Source organism: Vigna umbellata, chromosome 2 (genome assembly GCF_029865625.1).
Source record: "Vigna umbellata cultivar VRB3 chromosome 2, Vumbellata_1.0, whole genome shotgun sequence".
Lineage (NCBI taxonomy): Eukaryota > Viridiplantae > Streptophyta > Magnoliopsida > Fabales > Fabaceae > Vigna > Vigna umbellata.
This window is the reverse complement of record NC_142166.1, coordinates 46,380,664-46,392,687: the sequence shown is the minus strand read 5'-3', so window position 1 is coordinate 46,392,687 and position 12,024 is coordinate 46,380,664. Positions and strand designations below refer to the sequence as shown.

General features: G+C 30.7%; 2 protein-coding genes across 4 annotated transcripts; one reads left to right on the top strand and one right to left on the bottom strand.

Annotated features, from left to right (window-relative positions):
- The first annotated feature begins 1,749 nt into the window (after window positions 1-1,749).
- Window positions 1,750-3,380, top strand: LOC124830407 (DNA-directed RNA polymerase subunit beta). Of its 3 annotated transcripts, none has more exons than XM_047304109.2 (6): window positions 1,750-1,965; window positions 2,042-2,084; window positions 2,166-2,321; window positions 2,520-2,615; window positions 2,699-2,776; window positions 3,090-3,380. In XM_047304109.2, the coding sequence occupies exons 1-6, from the start codon at window positions 1,847-1,849 to the stop codon at window positions 3,174-3,176; spliced, it is 579 nt and encodes a 192-aa protein (XP_047160065.1). In that variant the 5' UTR covers window positions 1,750-1,846; the 3' UTR covers window positions 3,177-3,380. The 3 variants fall into 3 exon arrangements, with proteins under 3 accessions (XP_047160065.1, XP_087963235.1, XP_087963234.1); XM_088107109.1 differs by having other exon boundaries at window positions 1,897-1,965; window positions 2,171-2,321; XM_088107108.1 differs by having other exon boundaries at window positions 1,951-2,084; window positions 2,171-2,321.
- Window positions 3,381-6,956: 3,576 nt separating this feature from the next.
- Window positions 6,957-8,206, bottom strand: LOC148204122 (putative 2-oxoglutarate-dependent dioxygenase AOP1.2). Its single transcript, XM_088108017.1, has 3 exons — window positions 7,783-8,206; window positions 7,378-7,711; window positions 6,957-7,286 (listed from the first exon to the last, which is right to left on the bottom strand). Exons 1-3 carry the CDS (start codon window positions 8,154-8,156, stop codon window positions 7,047-7,049), a joined length of 948 nt encoding a protein of 315 aa, XP_087964143.1. The 5' UTR covers window positions 8,157-8,206; the 3' UTR covers window positions 6,957-7,046.
- Window positions 8,207-12,024: the final 3,818 nt, after the last annotated feature.

Below are 12,024 nucleotides of genomic sequence, written 5' to 3'. Positions count from 1 at the left end.
CGGCATGCACAAAAGACATTGAGTCATCAGCAACTTAATACTGCATCAAGAAAACTATGATGAACCTTTTGGCAGAGTTCCTAAATGACAAGTCAGACAAAATCAACCTCTGCACTTTAGCCGTAATCTAATTCTAGTGTTATGCCTCAAATTAATTTGGCTTTCACACACTCGCAAGCTCCATTGTAGACAATAAACACAGGAAGTCAATGTTAAAGGAATAGTAAAAAGAGAGAAACGTTGAGAAAGAGAGGAACGTTGAGAAGGTTACGAGATAATGAACGAGAAATTGCCAGCCTTTGAAATTTGGGGTTTTTGCATGAAACTAGACATATTTGGCTTCAATATTATCAAAGTGGACAAATTCAACCGAAATTACGAGAATGGAGAAGTCGTGGGGGTCCAAACGACTTCAATTAAAGAAGTCGTGCCCCCCTGCACGACTTCACACTGTTCATTAGTGTGAAGTCGAGGGGACACGACTTCTTCAATTGAAGTCGTTTGGGCCTCCCACGACTTCACTTTGGGTCAAAATTTGTCCATTTTGGTAATATTGAAGGCATATTTGCCTAGTTTGGTGCAAAAATCGAAATTTAGGGTAAAAGAGAAGAACATATTATTAGAGTGGTTGACCAATAGCTTCAGTTTCTCCTTTTAATTAATGTTCAGAAGAATAGAACAAAAGAGAGAAAAAGATGATAGAAAGAGCATAAAGATGATAGGAATAGCAGAGAGAAAAAAAAATGTGTAGCCGTGTAAGTGTCAAGTTAACATTCCTTGTCAACTTTATTCATACAATTTTCGTAATATAAGAATTTAATGTTTTCATTTTTAAGCTTATTTTAATAATAAATGGAAGTTGCTTGTATTTTTTTCTGCATCTTTTATATAAAAAAGGCCGGACAATAAATATTTTTAAAATTTATTCATTTTAATAATGTTGCTGAAGAATGGTATCATAATGCTAATTTTTCCTTATTACAATTTCATATCAAATCACATTATAATTTTTTAAAGAATTATCTTTCCCTATCTATTAAAGAATACTGCGCAGGTCCTTTGATACCAAGCAGTTCTAATAATTGAAATAGACAGAATCTACACAGAAAAACACATATCAACGATCCCATTATGTCCTAATTAAACTTAAATTCATCAGTGGCTTCTAAACCACGTACATAACCTAAATCATCCTCCTCTCCCCAGTAACCAGGAGTTGTAACATATTTTTCTATCTTCAAACATGTGGATAAAAGATTAAAAATCTAAGAAAAAAGATAAAAGAAAGGATATTTCTTTTCTTTTATAGATATTAACATTGATAAAAAATGATTTCTACTTTATTATTTTCTATTTATATTAAAACTTTTTAATAGTAAAATAATTAAAAGTATCTTATAAATGTTCTATCTTATTTAAAAATATTTTTGAACAGAACTTAGAGTTTTATGACGTAACTAATAATGAATGATAGTTTTATATGAGATGTTATTAATTATTTGGTAATTTTGTTAGAGTGACTTATATAATTATAATTGTTTTAGAGGTTACTTTGTAAGGTAAAATGACCAAGTAAATCCTTATAGGGGGAAATGGACTTAATTTTGTACTTAGCAAATGAATATTTATTTTGGATACCGAGTGTGAAAAATATATTATGTTGAACTATTTTATCATTAAAATATACTTTTAAGTAATTTAAATCATAAATTAATTTTTGAAAATAATCTTGAAGAGACTAAGAGAGACCATAGACGTCGTGATCAGAAGCTTGAAGAGAAAAGCGTTCATCTCAATCTTCAATTTTTTTTTCTTCTTCTTCCCTTTCGTATCAGAGCCTTGAACGATGTCGTTTGGATCCTCTCTCTTGTCGCATCCGCATTCCGTTAGATTCTTGTTCAACAACACCGGAAACTCTCGCTTCAAAGCCGCTGCCGAAGTTCCCGATTCCCTCTCTGAGGATTGGTACCTATTCTTCCTTCAATATATTCATCCAATTCCATTTTATTCTCCAATATTCCGATTCCAACACCGCCTGCAGGTTCAAATCTCGCAAGAAAAGGCCCTTTGGTCCACGATTAGATGTAATAATCACTGTCCACCACTTCCCCGCTTTTCTTTCCTTTTTCGTTGTTCCTTTTCTGTTAAATCAATGTTTGGTATAGTTTAGTGCAGAAGATGCGGTGCATTACCAGCTCGAAGCCTTGAAGTATAACGATCAACCTCGTCAAGACTATGGAATCGAGGTTATGTACAGGTTCGCCGGATTTGATCCTTTTGAAAGGTCTACCTATTTTGGGCCTTTCTTTGATTTGGGCCAGGTTCGTTCATTCGTTCGTTCGTTATGTTAAAGTTGTGTTCTTCTTTTAAAGTATCTAGAGGAAATTTATTAACTTCTGCAGTAAAGCCATGCTAATGGTAATTTTTTATTACTTCATTGTGTAAAACTTCGGTATACACAATGAAATAATTTCTTGTTGAAATTCATGCTAAACAGTAATACACCTCTGCATGTGCAGTTTGAAAGGTTTAGGCGTATTTTTCACCACTCTACTTATCGAGTATTGCTTGGTCACAAGGAGAGAAAGATCATGAGCACTTTGTTTGTCGAGGAGGTAGAATGTTTGTTCTTGTTTTTTTTTTTTTTTTCTGTGTTATCTTAAAAAACTGATGTTATGGAGTGCTGAACTTCAAATAGAACAAATACAAGCAGCGGGTTTGGATTCGTGGAAGTCGACCGGAGGAAGAAGAGATATTTCAATTTACAATGGTTCAGGTTTGGTCACGATTTCTTCCGATACATCGTATCATCGTACTCATGTTTGTGAGGGATTTAATACTGTTTGGTTCATTTTGTTTGCAAAAATTGTTTATTTTTGTTTGGAAGTACGTAGTTAGGCATTTTGTGAACTGTGGATTACTGCAACAGTATTTAACTTTGATGATTCTTTTCTTAATTCAATGATAGATATTTGAATTGTTGATTTCTTAAATTAATTATAGATTACCGGTTCCCTGTTGTTATCTGATTTAGTTTAATTTAGCGCAACCATGTATGCATCTGATGTTTGTTTGCTTGTCACTGGCAGAGGGTTGGTGGATGCTGGGATGGTTACTGGTTGACAGAATCTCTGCTTCACGACACTGATACATTTGCTGGTGGGTTAGCTTATTAAGAATCGTCTAATGCAGGAGGAATCAGGTTCACGAGATTACTGTCAAAAGCATGAAATGATCTGCAATCACCATCCTAATCTGTAAAATTTGGCCATGGTTAATCTGTAAAATTTGATTATTGGATGGTATGAATAGAATTTACAACACGGCACACCATGTACTTACAAAATATGTTCTTAGATATTAAAATTCTATACTTTGCATTTGCTTGCCCAAAGACGCAAACAACTGCGTCGTGAGGCGTAGTCTTTTTAATCGTGCTACAAGCAATTCAGAAACTAAATCTTCTGCTGTTTGGTTGTGTGAAGACGGGTCAAAGATGGTCCGATTAACCAACAAGAAACCAAACAAATGCAACTAACTAAAACGACACCATTCAAATTTATCACTCCTCTAAAATACAACCAAAATAGCATATTTCACTTTCTTGAATATGACATTTTGGTTTTAAATTTTAATTAAAATTTAAAATCATCATCTATCTAAAATTCAAATTAAGAAATGCTAAAGGCCAAAATATAATCAAGATTTTAAGATGACTTAAGCTAAGAAGGAAGTGCATGGAAAATATCTGAACACAAACAAAACAGCGATATTTCCATAAGATAGAAAAAGCCTTTGTAACAATTAAATTGTAAACGGTACAGACTAAAGTTGCAGTGAAGGCCATTCATTATTAAATTCTGCATTTTACATCAGTAGAACAAGGGTAAACAGGGATGACCTTAATTGCTGGAAGTGCAAAAAACCACGAGGGCCATTGTAGTTCCCTAAACCAAAGACATCAGTGACAAGAATCTTGGAAAATAGAGAGGAGTTTTGCGGATGTGGCAGTGCACAACCACTTCCAATTATTCGTATGCCAACCACACACATATTATATATAAATCAATTCTAACATATCCATATGGTGATGCAGGTAGTGGCCCAGATGAAGGTCACACTCGCTGGCACTTGGTAGTATCATAACAAAAAAATCCCAGTTGTGATTACTAATTTGTTGAATACTTGGAACTAATAAAATGACCTCAAAAGGGACTTGAGAAGGGCACAATCTCTACCTAAAGGGTGTAAGTATATAAAATTATGAGACGGGAGGAGAAAAGGCCATGCACATCGAGAAATATATGTATCATGAAAAGGCTAATCAGCAAGAACCAGAAGAAGTGAAAGAGAGATGGAGGGAAAGCCTTGAGGTTACTAAAATTACCAAAAAAGAAAAGGAACAGATGTTTGAACGACTTGGGAATGGAATTTTGAACCTGCAGTAGCTGGGCCCAGGGCAAAAAAGCACCCACGCTAGGAAGGAATGGACCCGTATTTACAATCACATCTATTTATATTTTTTTGTCAATGGTTTTAAGTTAAGGTAAAGGATCATAGTACTTCTAACGTAAGAAAGTATAAATATACTAAATGGAAATCAAAGTGTTTATTAGTTTAAACAAAAATCAAATTGTCAAGATACATAAAAAAAAATACACTTTGATCAAATCTGGATAGAAGGGTTCCCGCAATGTCAGAAATTCAATCACTCCTCAAAATAGAAGATGATGTTGCAAACAACAACTTAGGGCAATCAACTGATGTTGAGAGAAGACCATCATCGATTGCAAAGCATTCATAGACAGTGTTCATAAACTTGTGCGCGCCGAAGCTACTGAAATATAACATGCATCATTTTTCCTCATTCATAACTATTCTCTGTCTGTGTTGGAAGTCCCACATCGACTAGAGATAAGGCCAAATTATAATATATAAGTGAGGTGCAAACCTCACCCTACAAGCTGGTTTTGTGGGGTTGAGTTAGGCTTAAAAACCCACTTTCTAATATGGTATCGGGCCATTATCGGACCACCCAATTTCTACTATCACGCACGAGATGTCTATACCTCGGCGTGAAGGGGGTGTGTTGGAAGTCCCACATCGACTAGAGATAAGGCCAAATTATAATATATAAGTGAGGTGCAAACCTCACCCTGAGCTCAATTTTTATACATTTATAGTATACAGAGATGGACCAATAACATACCTTTTGTGTATTTGGTTTCTTGGGTATTTGGGTCTGCAAAATTGGGTTTCTTGAATCTTTTGTGCAGGCTACGTGATTTAGTGTTGATTTTGTTGATGAAAGTGAAACTATGTCTGGCATAACCGTGTTTGATGAAACCAAAATTTTGTTGATGTCGCTCCATGACCTTTTAACATGTCCATTTTGTCTGCCTGTTGCCAAAAGTGTAACCAAAGGGGCTCTGTATGATCCAAGTGAGTCCAAATTTGTAAACATCCATATTTCTTCGGACAACACCAACACCATCTTCTGCCTAATGAGAAGATCTTGATGCAACTTAAACTTTAGAAACATGATTTTTTTAAGTTTCAATAAGGAATTGAGAAGAATAAATGTTGGGGCATGAGCTTTTAACGAGATTTTTACAATCTGAGACAAGTTTCTGGTCCCCTTTGGATTTTAACGAGATATTTCTTTTAGAAAGATGGGAATAGGTGCAAGTCTTACTTAAGATTAAGCTTGTCAACGAACCAATGCCATTACATGTTTTAATACAGTTTTAGTGGGGTTGATCAATTTTATTTTTTTTAACAATTAGAAAGAGGAATATCCTTCATGATAGAGAAGGAAAGAGGGTGAGGGTGAGGCATGGTGTTGGAAGAAGAAGATGAAGAAGACACAGATACAAATTTGTTTTGCTATGGTGTGAGAAAGAGGAAGAAGAAGCCATTTAACATTTCATTTCATAAATGACCCAGATAAACCAAAACTAATAAAAAAAATAATAAAGTCACCACGCATACAACTTAAAAGTGTCACGTTACTTTTATATTCTGCCGGATCATCAATCTATTAACGCTGTTTATTTTTATTTAACGGAAGGGATAATGTTGACGCCAAATTTAATAAGTGAGGACCAATTTCAAACACTTTTAAAATGTGGGACTGAATTGACATTATTCAACAAAAGTAGGGACAAAATAGGGTATTAAACCTAAAAAAAGGAAAATAGAATAAAAAAACTAAAAACTCTCAAAACTAATAATGTGTTTTTTCTTAAGATTTATTGTGAACAACATGATAAGAGAAAATAATTAATTTTTATTTATATAATGTAGGCATTTTGAAGATCATTTTTAATTTACTCCAGCAACTTTTGTTTCCTCTCTAACAATTTAACTTTTTTTAGGCTTAATTAGCTTTTATCTCTAATAAACTTAGGAACTTTCAAATAAAATTTTATTATGTAGTGAATAATTCATAAAATTATATTTTTTAATTGAATAAATGTTATGTAAGTATTTTGTTAATTTAATGATGGTAATTACATATTTATTTTCATATGAAAATTTATAATCATATTATTTTAAAATTTTATAATTATAATTAACATACTTACTTATTTTAAATATAATATTTATTATATTTGAATATCCAATAAAAAAAAGTGAACAACATAATAATTATAAAAAAAAAACATTTAACCTATATTTATTTGGTATACTCGATTCGTCGTACTAATTATTTTTTACAATCCTAATTGTGATATTAAAACACTCACAAAATAAGCTAGAATGGAAGGATTAGTTTCTTTCTTGCATTATTTAATTTTATATACCATGCTGCTGCATTCAGTATGCCTATTTTTTGAACATGGATTCATAAATTGATGTTAAAGAAGCAAGATTCGACGTGAATGTGCAGATTTGAGTGGTAAAGCAATTTCTGTGACTCACTCTTAAACTTAGTGCTGTAACTGGAATAGATCTTATTGAAAAAGAGTGATCTTATTGAAAAAGTGGTGTAATTATTCTCTGTTATCGACCACTCATGCTTCCATTCAAACATACAATAGCTTTCAAAGACCAGCAAACACTTGAAGTGCATCGTCTTTGAGATTTGAAACATAGTAACTGACATACTTTCCATAATTGAACGGACGATAACGAAGAGGATGAAGTGTGTCATCTACCAATTCACGAGGCTCAACAATCCCCTCCTCCTTTGGTTCTGCAAAAACTCCAAACGAGTATCTCTCTCTCTCTCCACTCACCTCCACTCTATGCGTCGCTGCATGAAGCCTATCATTGCTCCATGCCTATTCATTCAGTAACATATACTTATAATTATTACATAAGAAGAATTCAGTTCATTATGATAATTATCAAACAATATAATTTTCTCTTTACCTTCAGTACATCACCAACCAAAACCACAAAGCCATGTTGGGGTATCGTTATTTCAGTCCATTTGCCTGTTTTCGATAACAGCTGCAAACCTTGGACTCCATTGTCGCACAAAAAGGTCAAGCTGTTTTTGTCGGTGTGAAGGAACCTCGAAACCTGATCATAGTCATTGTTGTTTGCAGAAGCTTTGTACTTGTTGAAACGTATATTATTAGAACTCTTGATGCTTTCAACATCTGAAATGTAATTCTGAGAAACACCGTAACCCTCCATAATCATTTTCAAGACGATCAAGCTTATTTCTGACATCTTTAAGCTCATACACTCCAATGCCTCACTGCATCACCAAAGAAAATATTGAAAAAATCATGCATTGAATGCAATTAAAGTAATGAAATAAGAAAGTACCGTAAAGGTGGATTTCCTTGAGGCCACATGAGGTTGGTGAAGTTCTCAATCTTAGCAGCATCGATCCCAAAACTTTCATAGTTAAGATTCTCGAAGTTCTTGCGTTTGTAAGTATTGAAAGGCTTTGGACAGATGTGCTGCCGCTTTGTTTCTTCAGGTAAATCAAACAATGGTTTCATACTTTGAAATATGACTTCACGTGCACCCTTACTACTCATCTCGTCATACTTCAAGATGAAGCAGCCATAACTCTCACATGCTTCTCTCACTTTCATGCTCATCTCTTTCCACTCTTCACTCCCTTCTTCTAGTGTCACCCCTCCCTTGCAAAAATCAAAACATGGTAGCACAATAACCTCATTCTCAGATGCCATTTCCCTCTCTCTCTTTCTCCTTCTTGCTGTCTATTTCTCTCTGTTATGTAGGATCTAGATGGTGATAGAGTTAATATATATATGAATTTTTGTTCATCCCTGCTTAACACCAACTGCATATGGCACGCTTCTCCAGATGAATACAGAAGATCGGCCAGTAATATAACATGCAACATAACTTAACGAAACAAATTCAATCAAAACTTTATCACTATTAATTAATAAAATGGCTGAGCTCAATTTTTATACATTTATAGTATACAGAGATGGACCAATAACATACCCTGCAAGATTTGTTCCCATTCAATACCATCTCTGTCCAATAACAAAACATGCAGCATATATACTTAATGGTAATTAACATACTCTTAAATCTCCCTTCTTGATTTTAATATTTTAAAACCACCGTGACATTTTTTAAAAAAAATATTCTGTTACACATTTGGACAACAAGACAATCTTTTAGAAAGTAACACTATAAAAATTTATTAAATAAAAATTAATTTAGAAAAAAATTTAATCATATTATTAAATAAATTAGATATTTTATAAACAAAAAAGTTATTAATTTCTAAAATAATTTTTGTCTTATCCATTCCAATAAACATAAGCTTCTCTAATCTTGTTCAAACTCCTATTAGAATAATATTCACTTATCATAACTAATTTCAATAGTTTAATATTATGATGTTATATCATTACACTATTATTAACTACACTAATATTAAATATTTGAGGTAATTATTATTTTAAAAAGAACATAAATCATGACATATGTTGATCCTTATTTTTCAAAAAAGTATCACTTCATAATTCCTCATATTTATTATATTCATAAAAATCATAAATATAATTAGTATTTTACAATTGGATCACACATTCTTTACAGTAAAAGAAAACCATTCCAACCAACAAGACCTTTAAAAATTACCATTTTCACCTGTCCGCAAATATATGCTTAAAATTCTCGTAATGTTAAGAAATATTATCTTTTTCAAAATACAGTTGAATTTAGTTTACTAACAATAATGTTATTAAATTATTCTTAAATTAAACTTAAACTTAATTTGTATTATAATGCTAAACTCTAATATGGTAAAATTTATTTATATTACTATGGCAATACTTGTATGATTTGAAAGCTTGTTAAGAAACATAACCGAATTTTGCAATAAAGGAAGACTTTGAAGAAGGCTTGCATAATGTTTGTGAATTTTTTTAAGTCAACTTCGAACTCCTTATATTAAGGAAGTATTGGGAAATTGCAAAAGTTATATGCATGCATGGAGTCTTACTTTCCAAAGGTCATTATCACAAAACATTATGTTGTACACTTTACAAACTATGACCACAATGGATTGTAATTCCAGTAGTGTCAAATCATCTCTTGATATTGATTATTTAAGACAAATAACATTATCTAATGAATATATTTCTATGTTAATCTTTTAATTTAATATGCTTCTATTCATAATTAAACATTAAAAATGACACTTACGTGATTGATTGCCAACAAATGACATTATTAATTTTAATAATATTTTAAAAACATATTATTTGATATAGATGGAAGCATTCCTTCTCATTTAACTTTTGAAACTGTAATGCAGTTAAATCACCACTGTCTTATTCATTCACACCAATAACATATGACACGCTTCTCCAAATGAATACAGAAGATGGCCAGTAATATAACATGCAACATTATCATCTTCTGCAACATTATTTAACAAATCAAATTCAATCAAAAATCGCGATAAAAGATTTTAAGAGCTCAATTGTTATAATTGTATAAATACATATAGATGGACCAATAACATAACATGCAAGATTTCTTCCCATTCAATATCATCTCTCTCCAATAACATAACATGCAGCATATATACTTAGTAGTAATTAACACACCCTTAAATTTCCTTTCTTCATTTTAATATTTTAAAACCATCATCACATTTTTTTTAAAATTATTCTGTTACATATTACTTTTAAGTATTTGGACAACAAGACAATCTTTTAGAAAGTAACACTATACAAATTTATTAAATAACAATTAGTTTAGAAAAAAATTTAATCGTAATATTAAATAAATTAGATATTTTATAAACAAAAAAATATTAATTTCTAAAATAATGTTTGTCCTCCCCATTCCAACATACATAAGCTTTTTTAATATGAAACTCTCACACCTACGTCTATTAATAGTAATATCCATGTATCGTAGTTAATTTCGACGGTTTGATATTATGATGAGATATCATTGTGTTATTATTAAATACACTTGTATTATATAATTGAGGTAAACATTATTCCAAAAATAACATAGGTCCATAACATATATGTTGATCCTAGAAATACAATTTTTTATTTTTTAAGGAATACTCACTTCATAATTACACATATTCATTATATTTATAAAGATTCTAAACTCTCTTATTGATTTAACTATTAGAAAGTATTTTGCATATGGATCACATTCTTTCTATAGCAAAGAATCTCATGCAAAAGTCCTAAAAACTACCGTTATCAAATTCATGCTCAAGATTTTGGTAAGATGAGTCTATATTACTAATATTGAACAATGTTATTCCTTTTCAAAATATAGGTGAATTTAATTTACTATGAATAAAAATAAATAAGTTACAAAATTTATTTTATTATTATAGATATTATTTAATTAATAAAATTGATTTAAGTAAATAAATTAAAGTTAGAAGACGAAAAGTATTTTAATAATTTGATTTAAATTTATTGTGATTTAAGTAAACAAATTAAAGTTAAAAGACGAAAAACATTTTAATAATTTGATTTAAATTTATTGTGATTTTTTTTCATAAATATAAATGTTGTATATTTTGTTTTGTTCCACTACAAATAAATAAGAGATGAGAGTTTGATAGTAACAAAATATTAACAAATGATATCAGACGAGAATTTAATACACATAGTAATTTCGAGAGAGAATAAGTTGGATATTTTAGCATATGGGGTGATACAAAATATATTAGCTTTTGTGCTCATAGTGTATCATCTGTTTAAAGAAACAATGTCATATTTCGTGTGGATTAAAATGTTGGCATTTGAATAGTTCTTGATACTTGTATTTCAAACTCACATCTCTCTCTATATAAACTATTACGCTCTTCAAAAGTAGTTTGTAAAAGGTATTTTGAAATGAAAAAGAAACTAAAATTAATGCTTCAGGGATTTAATTTTAATTAATTAAAGTTTTTCAAAAATTATTTTAAAGTAATTATTATAAAAGTTAATAACTCTATAATGTGTGACATTCTGTAATTTTTTTTTTTAAAATGAAAGATCATACAAAGTATATGAGGAAAGTAATAACATTGGAGCCTTTTAATGAGCATCCCTGTTTGGCTAAAAATTATAAAAGGATAAATATCGACCTTTATATATTTTCGGATTACATTAAAAATGATGCACAATCTATATGTTCAGATATCTTAAGGTAAGATATTGACATTTACCTTGATGATGAGACACGTAAGATTATATAATTTGTATTCTATCTCAACTGTTTTTTTTACTTACTTTCAATTTTAATAATAATACTTTTATATCAATTGATAGTAATTTTCATTTTAATATTTCCTTTACAGTTAAGCGAGATCAATAAAAAATATTAAGTGTAAAAATTATTTAAAGTTTAATTCTAACTTTATTATTTTTATTCAGATATATAGAATTAAAGTTGTGGAAGAAATGAATATGTTTGGTATTTAAATCAATGTATTAATAATTGAAAAAAAATAATATCAACTCACACTGACACGGTTTTTTTTTTATAGTCATACGCAGGCTTTTTTTTTTCTCATAAGTGGGTTAGTTTTGTTTTGGAAATTAGAGA